Below are 15,654 nucleotides of genomic sequence, written 5' to 3' on the forward strand. Positions count from 1 at the left end.
TCTGCAGCTGTAATTGCTGCAAAAGGTGGCTCTACAAAGTATTGACTTTGGGGGGGTGAATAGTTATGCACGCTCAAGTTTTCTGGTTTTCTTCTTCTAATTTCTTGTTTGTTTCACAAAAAAAATATTTTGCATCTTCCAAGTGGTAGGCATGTTGTATAAATCAAATGATACAACCCCCCAAAAAATCTCTTTTAATTCCAGGTTTTAAGGCAACAAAATAGGAAAAATGCCAAGGGGGGTGAATACTTTCGCAAGCCACTGTATTTGCAAATTTATTGAAAATAAAATACATAAATATCTAATTTACATAAGTATTCACACCCCTGAGTCAATACTTTGTAGAAGCACCATTGGCAGTGATTACAGCTGTGAGTATTTCTGGGTAAGTCTCTGAGAGCTTCCCACACCTGGATCGTGGAACATTTGCCCATTATTCTTTTCAAAAATGTTCAAGCTCTGTCATTCCATCATGGCCACTTAATCATCCCCAGCTTTCAATTGTCTCAATTCCCCCTCCTCTCCCCTGTAACTATTCCCCAGGTCGTTGCTGTAAATGAGAATGTGTTGTCAGTCAACTTACCTGGTAAAATAAGGGTAAAATAAATGGTCAAGTAGATTTAAGTCAAAACTGTAACTCGGCCACTCAGGAACATTCACTGTCTTCTTGGTAAGCAACTCCAGTATAGATTTGGCCTTGTGTTTTAGGTTATTGTCCTGCTGAAAGATTAATTTATCTCCCAGTGTCTAGTGGAAAGCAGACTCAACCAGGTTTTCCTATAGGATTTAGCATGTGCTTAGCCCCATTCCGTGTATTATTTATCCTGAAAAAATCCTCAGTCCTTAACAATTACAAGCATACCCATAACATGATGCAGCCACCACTATGCTTGAAAATATGGAGTGGTACTCAGTAATGTGTTGTATTGGATTTTCCCCAAACATAACACTTTGTATTTCAGGACAAAAGGTGAATTGCTTTGCCACATGTTTTGCAGTATTACTTTAGTTACCGCAAAATACTTACATAATTGACAGAGTGAAAAGAATGAAGCCTGTACAGAATATAAATATCCTAAAACGTGCATCCTGTTTGCAACAAGGCACTAAAGTAATACTGCAAAAAATGTGGCAAAGCAATTTACTTTTTGTCCTGAATACGTGTTATGTATTATGTGGCTGAGTTACAGTTTTGACTTAAATCTACTTGAAAATCTATGGCAAGACCTGAAAATGGTTGTCTAGCAATGATCAACAACCAATTTGACAGAGCTTGAAGAATTTAGAAAATAATAATGGAAAAATGTTGCACAATCCAGGTGTGGAAAGCTCTTAGAGACTTACCCAGAAAGACTCAGCTGTAATCGCTGCCAAAGGTGCTTCTACAAAGTGTTGACTCAGGGTGTGAATACTTATGTAAATTAGATATTTATGCATTTCATTTGCAAAACAAATGTATAAAATGTATAAAAACATGTTTTCACTGTCATTATGGGGTATTGTGTGTAGATGGGTGAGAAAATTTTGAATTCAGGCTGTAACAACAAAATGTGGAATAAGTCAAGGGGTATGAATACTTTCTGAAGGCACTGTATATCTGTTAACTAGATCCTATTCATACAATCTTCTCTCTCTGCTTTGACCATACTCTGGTGATTGTGGTTGCCATCCTTGAACAGGGGCAACATTTCAGAGTACTTGGAATGTACACAACTGTATTCAATAATATTTGGGGCTAGAGCAAACCATCCTTCTCATTACTACCTCTACATTTTGGAAGAATATCTGACACAGTGTAAGAAACGTAGGCTACGTTTACACAGGCAGCTAAATTCTGATATTAACCAATCACATCAGAGCTTTTAACATCAGATCTTTTTCAGAGCTGATCTGATTGGTCAAAATGTGTGGGAAAAATATCAGAATTGGGCTGCCTGTGTAAATGCAGCAATAGCTGCCTTTTGCGGTGGAACTCAATGTCTAGAAGAAGGCATTTTAGAGATGTTGAGACTAATTGCCTTCGGATTCTCTACCCTTAATCCAGAAGTGTGCACTTCCTCACTCCCCCCCTTGCATTTAAAGGTATTGGATTGGTGCAAGCATGGCTGGAGGGAGTTTCCACCATATTCCTTACACCAGTCCATTCCTTTTATAATCGATGAGAGGGGAAATGTACGAGTGCACAGTTTTGGAGAAGGGTAGAGAATCGGACAGCAAGCCACAATTGGCAGATGAGGTGAGGAACAGTCACTGTCCCTCTTCTCATTAGAACTACACCTACGGGCAGTAAAAATCAATGGTGACCCCTATGTGCTCTGGAACACTTTACCCCACCTTTAAACATTAGCCTCCTCTTTGGGATTCGGCTTGTGTTGTTGCCAGAGGAGGACGGGGGGGGGGGGGGGGGGGGGGGGGGGGCAGTAATAGCTGTAGTTTTACCTCCGCTGAGCTCAATCGTGCCATTAGAGCAAAGTCAAACCGCAGCGGCCTGCAGGGAAGGGGAGTGGTGCGCAGGATGAGCAAGGACAGACAGATGGTGGAGGAGAGAGGGATAAGAGACAGTTTCTAAACACGACAAAGGAAAGGAAAACTATGGAAGCTGGCAATCATTGCAACTCTGTTTAATTCCTATGAAATAAATATGACATTGACAGATTTGATTCACATACACAAGGCTTGCACTATGTACAATGTGACTAAGGGTATGAGAAACATGCTTCCTCAGTAGTCCAGGATACCTTGTAGCACCTATATAAAGAGTCAACACACCATTTGAAAATTCCTTATTTCTTCACCGGAGTAGAAATGTAATTTATGCTTCTAAAATCTCCAAAAATAAGGATCATAATTTGATAATCAAACCATTTTCTCTGTCACCTCGTGAGGTTAGTTAATATATTCACAAAATAAACAGAGAAAGAATAGTCATACAAACAGACAAAGTTGAATAGTAACATTGAATTGATTTTACATTTTACGAAGAATGCTACAAAACAAGCCCAGAGAAGTTCTGGAGTTGGAAAACGTGAGCCGTTTGTGTACATGACCATTTTGGGTTTAGTCGATACAAGGTCACGTTCGTGACTACTGCAACACATCTTCACAAAATTCAATGGTTCTGCAGACAAGTTACAAGTGTAACTACCATGGTCGCATTGAACATTTTTTTCTTTGTACAAATATTTTATATCAATATGTGACGAAGACATTTAAATACTTGTGAAACCCCCGTAATACATCCCCACCCTTTTCCCAGGACATCTCGCACAAAAAAATACATTATTGAAACTGTACACAAATATTCTGTCCATTTGATCTTCTGTTTTATTGTTAGCGGTTGGTTTGGCTTCTATTAAAAAAAGATTTGTAGCTGGTTTCATAGAATAACTCAAAAAGCTGAAGCACGTAGACTGCTGACGTCACGTGCCCAAGTGAAGGGTTTCTCCTTTCTGTAAAAGCGAGGGAAATAGTTAAATAAATGGATGCAGATAGGTACGGCGTTGATGCTCGCGAGAGTCTATTCATGTCTACACATTGTGTCTTGCACAATGGAAGAGATACAGAGGTGGGAAAGAAGCCTCCTCTTCCGCTGCAGTTCCAGGAGCTGCCCATAACCACAGTGAGAAAATTCAAATGAAAAAAGACATGCAACTGAGGAGTGCTTTCTCTGCGCCCTGTTTTCAGATCATGTGTAGCAGATGCTTCTGTCCATTAGTTAGCCTCCGTTAGCTTCATCTCCGTTAGCTTCCGTTAGCATAGATTAAGTTATCTTTCAAAGCATTAGCTTAGCTCCTGTGAGCCTAGCAAGCACTGCTGAGTGGTGTGTCTCATTAAAAGAGGGGACCGGGGCCCTCTTCCTGAGGGGGGAAGTGTGCATTGAGCAGAGTCTCCATGTAGGACACGTAGCTGGAGCTAGGCGTGTAGACGTCACCCAGGTCCTGGGAGGGCATGGCTGGGGACAGGGGCAGCAGTGGGGCGGCTGGGAGATGGTCAGCGAGACAGGGGTCAGGGAGAGCGGGCATTGGGTTAAGGGTGGGCTCTGGGATGGGTATTGCCAGAGCCTGTGTGAGGGTAGGGGCACTGATGTCAGTGTTGGGGGGAGCAGGGGCATGGCTGGGGGTGGTGGGTGTAATACTGTGAGGTGCTGGGGCTGTAGCTGGGGGGTGGCATCCGAGGTGCTGCTGTGTTGAGTCCATGGGTGCTTGAGGTGGGGGGTGAGGAGCGGGGAGGCGAGGCCGCTTGGCTGCCTGTGGTTCATCTCCTGGCATAACACCTTCCTGGGTTGGTATTGCCTAGACAGGGAAGATACAGCTTATGGTCAAAACAGTGGTATGAAGTAGACACAATCACTTCTTCCATACCTTTGCCCCTACACCCTTCAAACCCCTACAACCTTTTCAACCAAACTGTAAGCATGTATGTTTCCCATTTTTGAGTCAGGAGCATCAAGTAAAGTACACTACATGACCAAAAGTATGTGGACACCTGCTCGTCGAACATCCAAAATCTAAAATCATGGGCATTAGTATGGAGTTGGTCCCCCCTTTGCTGCTATAACAGCCTCCACTCTTCTTTGAAGGCTTTCCATTAGATGTTGGAACATTGCTGCGGGTACTTGCTTCCATTCAGCCACAAGAGCATTCGTGAGGTCGGGCACTGATGTTGGGCGATTAGGCCTGGCTCGCAGTCGGAGTTCCAATTCATCCCAAAGGTGTTCAATGGGATTGAGGTCAGGGCTCTGTGCAGGCCAGTCAAGTTCTTCCACACCGATCTCGACAAACCATTTCTGTATGGACCAGGATTTGTGCACGGGGGGCATTGTCATGCTGAAACAGGAAAGGGCCTTCCCCAAACTGTTGCCACAAAGTTGGAAACACAGAATCGTCTAGAATGTCATTGAATGCTGTAGCGTTAAGACTTCCCTTCACTGGAACTAAGGGGTCTTGCCCGAATCGTGAAAACAGCCCCAGACCATTATTCCTCCTCCACCAAACTTTACAGTTGGCACTATGCATTGGGGCAGGTAGCGTTCTCTTGGCATCCGCCAAACCCAAATTCGTCTGTCGGACTACCAGATGGTGAAGTGTGATTCATCACTCCAGAGAATGCGTTTCTACTGCTACAGAGTCCAATGGTGGCGAGCTTTACACCACACCAGCTGATGCTTGGCATTGTGCATGGTGATCTTAGGCTTGTGTGCTGCTGCCCGGCCATGGAAACTCATTTCATGAAGCTCCCGACAAACAGTTATTGTGCTGACATTGCTTCCAGAGGCAGTTTGGAACTCGGTAGTGAGTGTTGCAACGGCGGTCCTGTTCTGTGAGCTTGTGTGGCCTACCACTTCGCGGCTGAGCCGTTGTTGCTCCTACACGTTTCCACTTCACAATAACAGCACTTACAGTTGACCGGGGCAGCTCTAGTAGTGCAGAAAATGTACGAACTGACTTGTTGGAAAGGTGGCATTCTATGACGGTGCCACGTTGAAAGTCACTGAGCTCTTCAGTAAGGCCATTCTACTGCCAATGTTTTTCCTATGGAGATTGCATGGCTGTGTGCTCGATTTTATACACGTGTCAGCAACAGGTGTGGCTGAAATAGCCAAATCCACTAATTTGAAGGGGTGTCCACATACTTTTGCATATACACTGTATGTACAACTTCCCGCCTTATGTATTTGGACAGTGAAGCTGACATTTCAAGTTTGGCTCTGTACTCCAGGATTTGAGATCAAATATTTAATATGAGGTGACAGTACAGAATGTCACCCTTTATTTGAGGGTATTTTCATACATATCCCCCCATTTGAAGAAGTCATAAGTATTTGGACATAATTCACTTATAGTGTATTAAAGTAGTCAAACGTTTAGTATTTGGTCACACAATCCTAGCATGCAATGACTAAATCAAGCTCGACTACACACTTGTTGGAAGCATTTGCAGTTTGTTTTGGTTACGTTTTGCCCAATAGAAACTAAATGGTGAATGATGACTAAAGTAATTTTCTTTCTAAGTTAGTAGATAAGATGTTTCTGAACACTTAATTAATCCTGATAATGCCATGATAAAGAAAAATAAATAATAATATGAATAATGGTGAGATGACAGTAACAGAGGCTACAACAAAATATGTTAACCTCTCACCATTATCATTCACAATTCATTCATGATTATCCATAATCATGGTAGCCTCCACATTAATGTAGACGTGTTCAGAAACATCTTCTATTCTTACTTACAATAAAAGTGACTCCAAAATGACACAATATATTATGCACCATTCACTTCCTATTGGGCAAAACATTATACGGAGCACAACCAAAAGCTGTAAATTAATTGTTAATACACTATAAGTACATTTGTCAAAATACTTATGACTTCTTCAAATGGGGGGACTAGGTACATAAAGTGCTTTCATTTCTAAACGGTAAAACAAATATGTATGAAATTACCCTACAATAAAAGATGACATTCTGTACTGTCGCCTCTTATTTTTTCTTTATTATTATCTCAAATGCAAAATGCTGGAATATAGAGCCAGATTTAAAATGTTAGCTTCACTATCCAAATACAGTGCTTTGTCATTATGGGCTATTGTGTAGATTGATGAGGGGAACAAATAATTTAATCAATTTTAGAATAAGGCTGTAACGTAACAAAATGTGGAAAAAGTCAAGGGGTCTGAATACTTTCCGAATGCACTGTGGGAAGTATATTTTATAAAAGGGCTCAACACAGCCATGACTGAATTGAACATCATAACGTAGTGTGCAATAATATTATGCATGCTCCAATTTCCATTCCCCCACCCGTCTCCCTCTACCCCACCCCACCTGTCTTCCTCTCCCCAGCCCACCCGTCTCCCTCTCCCCCGCCCACCCATGTCTCCCTCTCCCAGCCCACTCCTGCCTCCCTCTCCCCCAGCCCTGCCTCCCTCTCCCCCAGCCACCCTCTCCCCAAACCACACTTGCGTCCCTATCGCCCAGCCCATCCCTGCTTCCCTCTCTCTAGCCTACCCCTGCCTCCCTCTCCCCAGCCTACCCCTGCCTCCCTCTCCCCAGCCACCCCTGCCTCCCCAAACCACACCTGCCTCCCTCTCGCCCAGCCCACACCTGCGTCCCTATCGCCCAGCCCATCCCTGCTTCCCTCTCCCCAGCCCATCCCTGCTTCCCTCTCCACAGCCCTAGTGGGTGGGTGCCAGGTGATCTCGTACCAGGCGGGCGCAGACCCTTTTGGGCAGGTCCTGCTCCAGCGAGTGGATCTCTGTTTGCTTCAGTAACAACTGGGACTCATCCTGGAACTCCACCTGAATAGTGGAGAAGAGGAGAGAGAAAAGAGAGATGGAAATAGAGAAAGAGAGAGGACAAGAGTGAAAAAAAAAGCTTTTATAAAAAGTTGAGTAAGGGTCATACTTGGAAAAACTACGAAAAAACTGAGCCTATGATTTTTGGAGAGTCCCTGGCTCCAAGTTGAATAAGTCAGTAGGGCAAAATACAGTACCAGAATTGCCTGATTGGAAGGTACAAACACAAACACACACCAAGGTTTCCTTTAGCCGGTAATAGCCGGCTTTTGGCCGCCCATAAAATGGAAAGCCAATAAATAAAACTGCAGCCTGCCAATTGTCCGGGAGAAGAAAAAAAGTCTGATTGCAAAACAATGTTTTTTAACCTATTCATTGATGGAAATACAAGTTGATGTAAAGACATTTTGATTGACCATGCTTATCAGTCTATAGGTTAATTAGCATAATTTAGTGGAATTAAATTGGCGCGTGCGTATCTTCGTTAGTAGTTATGTTTACCACAAGTGCACAACACATAGATACAGAGCCTATGAGCGGAACATCTGTCAGACAGCACAAGAGCTGCTGCTACAGCTTCTCAAACAGCTCATTCGTTGCTGCTGGACTAAATGTACTTTTATAAGCCCAATCATTGCGTAACAATTTAAAATGCAATCTCGTGTTGATTAAAAATAGCTACTATTTTTATTTCTCAACCGGTAATTGAAGCATGCTTCCCATTCGCCATTCAAGTACATAGGCAATGGTAGGCAGGCTATCAGCGCGTCACCCACCACTTTGCAATGAGCTGGAGAGACTATGCATTAGGAAAACTCTGGTGTGTGTGTGTGAGTGAGTGAGAGAGAGAGAGGCCATTTGGGCTGGTGACGGCTACGTGACAAGGTCGCGCTCGCCACCCTGACACAGGTACCAGCTGGAGACTTGTTTTTAACAGCTTCTTAGCGCCGGCTCACACAGACATCTCACTGCCAGTAAGACAAGGAGGGACACAGAGGGAAAAATATATATAATTCACTTTTTGAGAAGTTGTTATTTCTTCTGAAAGTGTTGTTGTAGTTGATCTGAATGGCGCCGGAGAAGATGGCTGCCGTTTTACAGCCCTCTAACCAATTCTACTATTATGTGTGTTTTTTGGCGTTATTTGTAATTTATTCTGTACATAATGTTTCTGCCACTGTCTGTTATGACCAAAAAGAGCTTCTGGATATCAGGACAGCGATTACTCACCTCGTATTGGACAAAGATTTTTTCTTCAACGAGTCGGACGCGAAGGATATCCTACAGACACCCGACAAAGCCCAAATCCCCGTTACTCACATGAGAAAGAGACGGAGATATTGTGGACGTAGGTCGGGGTGCCTTGTAAGGATCCAACGGCGAGCGAGTAAACTGCCTCTTCCATCAATCCTATTAGCCAATGTTCAATCATTTGAAAATAAGGTAGACGACCTAAGATTACGGTTATCCTACCAACGGGACATTAAAAACTGTAATATCTTATGTTTCACCGAGTCGTGGCTGAACGACGACATTGATAACATACAGCTGGCGGGAAATACGCTACATCGTCAGGATAGAAAGGCTGACTCCGGTAAGACAGGGGTGGCGGTCTGTGTATATTTGTAAACAACAGCTGGTGCAAAAAATCTAATACTAAGGAAGTCTCAAGGTTTTGCTCGCCTGAGGTAGAGTATCTCATGATAAGCTGTAGACCACACTATTTACCAAGAGAATTTTCTTCTATATTTTTCGTAGCTGTCTATATACCACCACAAACCAATGCTGGCACTAAGACTGCACTCAATGAGCTGTATAAGGCCATAAGTAAACAGGAAAACGCTCATACAGAGGCAGCGCTCCTAGTGGCCGGGGACATTAATGCAGGGAAACTTAAATCAGTTCGACCTAATTTCTACCAGCATGTTAAATGTGCAACCAGAGGAAAAAAAACTCTAGACCACCTTTACTCCACACACAGAGACGCATACAAAGCTCTCCCTCGCCCTCCATTTGGCAAATCTGACCATAACTCTATCCTCCTGATTCCTGCTTATAAGCAAAAACTAAAGCAGGAAGCACCAGTGACTCAGTTAATAAAAAAGTGGTCAGATGACGCAGATGCTAAGCTACAGGACTGTTTTGCTAGCACAGACTGGAATATGTTCAGAGATTCTTCAGATAGCATTGAGGAGTACGCCACATCAGTCACTGCCTTCATCAATAAGTGCATCGTCATCAATAAGTGCATCGATGACGTCGTCCCCACAGTGACCGTACGTACATACCCCAACCAGAAGCCATGGATTACAGGTAACATCCGCATTGAGCTAAAGGCTAGAGCTGCTGCTTTCAAGGAGCGGGACTCTAACCCGGACGCTTATAAGAAATCCCGCTATGCCCTCCTATGAACCATCAAACAGGCAAAGAGTCAATACAAGACTAAGATTCAATCGTACTACACAGGCTCTGACGCTCGTTGGATGTGGCAGGGCTTGAAAACTATTACAGACTACAAAAGGGAAGCACAGCCGCGAGCTGCCCAGTGACACAAGCCTACCAGACGAGCTAAATCACTTCTATGCTCGCTTCGAGGCAAGCAACACTGAAGCATGCATGAGAGCACCAGCTGTTCCGGATGACTATGTGATCATGCTCTCCGTAGCCGATGTGAGTAAGACTTTTAAGCAGGTCAACATTCACAAGGCCACAGGGCCAGACGGATTACCAGGACGTGTACTCCGAGCATGTGCTGACCAACTGGCAAGTGTCTTCACTGACATTTTCAACATGTCCCTGACTGAGTCTGTAATACCAACATGTTTCAAGCAGACCACCATAGTCCCTGTGCCCAAGGACATTAAGATAACCTGCCTAAATGACTACCGACCCGTAACACTCACGTCTGTAGCCATGAAGTGCTTTGAAAGGCTGGTCATGGCTCACATAAGCACCATTATCCCAGAAACCCTAGACCCACTCCAATTTGCTTACCGCCCCAACAGATCCACAGATGATGCAATCTCTATTGCACTCCACACTGCCGTTTCCCAACTGGACAAGAGGAACACCTACGTGAGAATGCTATTCATTGACTACAGCTCAGCGTTCAACACCATAGCGCCCTCAAAGCTCATCACTAAGCTAAGGATCCTGGGACTAAACACCTCCCTCTGCAACTGGATCCTGGACTTCCTGACGGGCCGCCCCCAGGTGGTAAGGGTAGGTAACAACACATCTGCCACAGTGATCCTCAACACGGGGGCCCCTCAGGGGTGCGTGCTCAGTCCCCTCCTGTACTCCCTGATCACCCATGACTGCATGGCCAGGCATGACTCCAACACCATCATTAAGTTTGCCAATGACACAACAGTGGTAGGCCTGATCACCGACAACGATGAGACAGTCTATAGGGAGGAGGTCAGAGACCTGGCCGTGTGGTGCCAGGATAACAACCTCTCCCTCAACGTGATCAAGACAAAGGAGATGATTGTGGACTACAGGAAAATAAATAGGACTGAGCACACCCCCATTCTCATCGACGTGGCTGTAGTGGAACAGGTTGAGAGCTTCAAGTTCCTTGGTGTCCAAACACACCAAGACAGTCGTGAAGGGGGCACGACAAAGCCTATTCCCCCTCAGGAGACTGAAAACATTTGGCATGGGTCCTCAGATCCTCATAACGTTCTACAGCTGCACCATCGAGATCATCCTGACTGGTTGCAATACCGCCTGGTATGGCAACTGCTCGGCCTCCGACCGCAAGGCACTACAGAGGGTAGTTCGTACGGCCCAGTACATCACTGGGGCAAAGCTTCCTGCCATCCAAGACCTCTATACCAGGCGGTATCAGAGGAAGGCCCTCAAAATTGTCAAAGACTCCAGCCACCCTAGTCATAGACTTAGGTCCAAAAGGCTTCTCAACAGCTTCTACACCCAAGCCATAAGACTCCTGAACAGCTAATCATGGCTACCTGGACAATTTGCACTGCCCCCCCCACCCCGTCCCCATTTTCTACTCTGCTGCTACTCTGTTTATTATTTATGCATAGTCACTTTAACTCTACGTACATATTACCTCAATTACCTCGACTAGCCGGTGCCCCCACACATTGACTCTGCACCAGTACCCCCCTGTATATAGCCTCCCTACGGTTATTTTACTTTACTTTAGTTATTTGCTTTTTATTTTTTTGCTTAACACTTTTTTTATATGTTTTACTTTGCATTGTTGGTTAAGAGCTTGTAAGTAAGCATTTCACTGTAATGTCTACACCTGTTGTATTCGGCGCATGTGGCAAATACAATTTGATTTGATTTGTTGTTGGAAATAACATCTGAAACACAGGATTTTGGTCTGCTGTGCAAACGGAAAAATTGACTAGCGAGAATGCAGGCAGGCGTAAACACACATGTATACAAGCACAGTGAGACTCTTAGATTAGAACGTACACATGCGCAAACACACACGCACAGAGGCATAACCATGAACTCACATACAGTGCATTTGGAAAGTATTCAGACCCCTTGACTTTTTCCACATTTTGTTACGTTACAGCCTTCTTCTAAAATTGATTAAATAAATAAAAATCTCATCAATCTACACACAATACCCCATAATGACAAAATGAAAACATGTTTTTAGAAATAAAAAACCCTGGAAAAACCTTTACATATGTATTCAGACTCTTTGCTATGAGACTCAAAATTGAGCTCAGGTGCATCCTGTTTTCATTGATCATCCTTCAGATATTCCTACAACTTGATTGGAGTCCTCCTATGGTAAATTCAATTGATTGGACATGATTTGGAAAGGCACACACCTGTCTATATAAAAGGTCCCACAGTTGACAGTGCATGTCAGAGCAAAATACAAGCCATGAGGTCGAAGGAATTGTCCGTAGAGCTCCGAGACAGGATTGTGTCGAGGCACAGATCTGGGGAAGGGTAACAAAGCATTTCTGCAGCATTGAAGGTCCGAAAGAACACAGTGGCCTCCATCACTCTTAAATGTAAGAAGTTTGGAACCATCAAGACTCTTCCTAGAGCTGGGCGCATGGCCAAACTGAGCAATCGGGGGAGAAGGGCCTTGGTCAGGGAGGTGACCAAGAACCCGATGGTAATTCTGACAGAGCTCCAGAGTTCCTCGGTGGAGATGGGAGAACCTTCCAGAAGGACAACCATCTCTGCAGCACTCCACCAAATCAGGCCTTTATGGTAGAGTGGCCAGACGGAAGCCACTCCTCAGTAAAAGGCACGAAAGAGTCCAATGGCGGCGAGCTTTACACCACACCAGCTGACGCTTGGCATTGCGCATGGTGATCTTAGGCTTGTGTGCGCCTACCCGGCCATGGAAACCTATTTCATGAAGCTCCCGACGAACAGTTCTTGTGCTGACATTGCTTCCAGAGGCAGTTTGGAACTCGGTAGTGAGTATTGCAACCGAGGACAGACAATTTTTACGCGCTACGCGCTTCAGCGGTCTCATTCTGTGAGCTTGTGTGGCCTACCACTTCGCGGCTGAGCCGTGGTTGCTCCTACACGTTTCCACTTCACAATAACAGCACTTATAGTTGACCGGGGCAGCTCTAGTAGGGCAGATAATTTACGAACTGACTTGTTGGAAAGGTTGCATCATATGACGGGGCCACGTTGAAAGTCACTGAGCTCTTCAGTAAGGCCATTCTACTGCCAATGTTTTTCCTATGGAGATTGCATGGCTGTATGCTCGATTTTATACACTTGTCAGCAACAGGTGTGGCTGAAATAGCCGAATCCACTAATTTGAAGGGGTGTCCACATACTTTTGCATATACACTGTATGTATAACTCCACACCTTATGTATTTGGACAAGTCTCCCAGCCCACTTGGAGTTTGCCAAAAGGCACCTAAAGACTCTCAGACCATGAGAAACAAGATTCTCTGGTCTGATGAAACCAAGATTGAACTCTTTGGCCTGAATGCCAAGTGTCATGTTTGGAGGAAACCTGGCACCATCCCTAGGGTGAAGCATGGTGGCGGCAGCATCATGCTATGGAGATATTTTTCAGCGGCAGGGACTGGGAGACTAGTCAGGATCAAGGGAAAGATGAACGGAGAAAAGTACAGAGAGATCCTTGATGAAAACCTGCTCCAGAGCGCTCAGGACCTCAGACTGGGGCAAAGTTTCACCTTCCAACAGGACAACAATCCTAAGCACACAGCCAAGACAACGCAGGAGTGGCTTTGGGACAAGTCTCTGAATGTCCTTGAGTGGCCCAGCCAGAGCCCGGACTTGAACCCGATCGAACATCTCTGGAGAGACCTGAAAATAGCTGTGCAGCGACGCTCCCCATCCAACCTGACAGAGCTTGAGAGGATCTGCAGAGAAGAATGGGAGAAACTCCCCAAATACAGGTGTGCCAAGCTTGTAGCGTCATACCAAGAAGACTCAAGGAAAGGTGCTTCAACAATGTACTGAGTAAAGGGTCTAAATACTTATGTAAATTTGATATTTCCGTTTTTTAATTTTGGAATACATTAACCTGTTTTTCCTTTGTCATTATGGGGTATTGTGTGTAGATTGATGAGGATATTTTAGGATCAGGCTGTAATGTAACAAAATGTGGAAAAAGTCATACTTTCCGAATGCACTGTACATACAGACAGACTCACACACTGATAAAATGGATGGTCTGTGTGACCCTAAACCAGAATAGTGTTTGCCATTTGTCTTGACATATCACGCATCGCCCATGCTGAGAGTGTGTGAGCGCTGAGAGTGTACGTGTGTGCCGAGTGGGTGTGAGCGCACAGAAGTGCTCACAAGGCTGAGACCAGGCTGCTGACTTGTTTAGAGATTAATATAACAGGCTCTCGCTCGCTCTCCTTCTCTCTCTGTGTGTGTGTGTGTACGTGTGTGTGTACGTGTGTGTGTGTACACACCATGTGTCTTCTGAGGAGTTGTGTTCCTCCGGTACCAATTCCAGGAACACCCTCCTCTCCTCTAAGCTTTATACCTCGTAAGCACTCTGCGCATCGCACCATAAATTCCCCACATGCGGCCGCAATGCTAAATCTCTCGAATTTCCGTTTTAATGCCTGCTGTATCAAGATACTCCGCCATAACCGACAAGGGCGGCCATCATTTTTACATGCAGATAAATATTGCGCTGGAGCGTAAAAGTCGTGTAAGTTGTAAGTTGTGGCGTAAAGAGGCTTTAGCTGTAGAACCAACTTGGTGCAGTGATGGGGAATCAATGTAAATGCCTTCATAAAGCCTATTAAAGAGTTACAACAGATTTGAGGGGAAAGATATTCTTCTTAACCTGTCCATGCATCCTAGTAGTAGAATGATAATATACAGTATCATTTAGCCCTATGATATGCTATGTACACTTTATGGCTAAAGTGATTTTTAGACGTCAGATGTTTACAAGTGGTTGAGATAGGCCACATTGATTTTAAGCCATATAACCTATCCAGTCCTTTCAGATCATCGAGGGGGTACACAGGGTGTGCAGGCTTTTGTACTAGCCTAGCACTAACATCCCAATTCAACTAATCAACTTGATCTTAGTGCTGGGTTGGAACAAAAGCCTGCATATAGCCTATAGTCGCTCTCCAGGATCATGGTTGGTGATTGACCACGGGGCTAGTGGGCTAGTTGGTTGACGAGGGGGAGTGAAGAGGGGAATGTATGGGAGGCCAACGCTACACTCACCTGGTAGTGCTTGTGGACGTGTTCCTTGACGTAGGAGGCGTTGAGTGCCTTGCCCTCCATGGTGTGGACCAACATCAGCTCGCCCATCTCTGGTGGGCCGTTACGAAGACAGTCATGACTCTGGAAAAGGGGAGACAGAGGGAGGTGAAGCGAGGGAATGAGTGGAGGAAGACAAGAACAGGTTAGGATTTGATGCATCCAACATATCCATTAGATATGCCATTCTATATCCACTACTTTGATTTGAAGAGCTAATTTTCTCTCCTGATATTATGTTTGTCAACTAGGTCAACACTATCATCTTATGGTACCTCACTGTTTCAATCCTTAATGATTAAGACACAGAGAGGTGTAGAGTGGAACTCACCACAATGTTCTCTGGGAATAAGTTGTCGCAGTAGGAGCCGTCATCATAGTTGACCTCGTAGAAGGTCTGCGACGCCATGCCGATGATGGTGCAGGGGTAGAACCAGCCGTCTCTGTTCCGACCAATCACCTTCTGGCCCAGAGAAAACTCCCCCCTTGGCCCCGCCCTCGCCTTGAAAGACAGAGAGAGGGAGTGTGTTTGACATAGAGGGAAATATAATATATTTGATTAAAATCGATCTATTGTCATTCTATTTCTATGCTGTTAGAGCAGTGGATGACAGA

At 44.7% G+C, this 15,654-nt stretch overlaps 1 protein-coding gene across 1 annotated transcript in view; it reads right to left on the reverse strand.

Annotated features, from left to right (window-relative positions):
• Nucleotides 1-2,605: 2,605 nt before the first annotated feature.
• Nucleotides 2,606-15,654, reverse strand: part of LOC311130572 (lysine-specific demethylase 4B-like) — a 32,702-nt gene continuing 19,653 nt past the window's right edge. Inside the window, exons 7-10 of the mRNA XM_084163339.1 lie at nucleotides 15,371-15,541; nucleotides 15,004-15,123; nucleotides 7,211-7,303; nucleotides 2,606-4,292 (exon numbers count right to left, since the gene is read on the reverse strand). Of these exons, the coding sequence (XP_084019465.1) occupies nucleotides 3,831-4,292; nucleotides 7,211-7,303; nucleotides 15,004-15,123; nucleotides 15,371-15,541 (846 nt within the window). The 3' untranslated portion in view covers nucleotides 2,606-3,830. The remainder of the gene's footprint in view (nucleotides 4,293-7,210; nucleotides 7,304-15,003; nucleotides 15,124-15,370; nucleotides 15,542-15,654) is intronic.

This window comes from Coregonus lavaretus (assembly GCF_964263955.1).
Source record: "Coregonus lavaretus genome assembly, chromosome: 6".
In the NCBI taxonomy this organism is placed as follows: Eukaryota; Metazoa; Chordata; class Actinopteri; order Salmoniformes; family Salmonidae; genus Coregonus; species Coregonus lavaretus.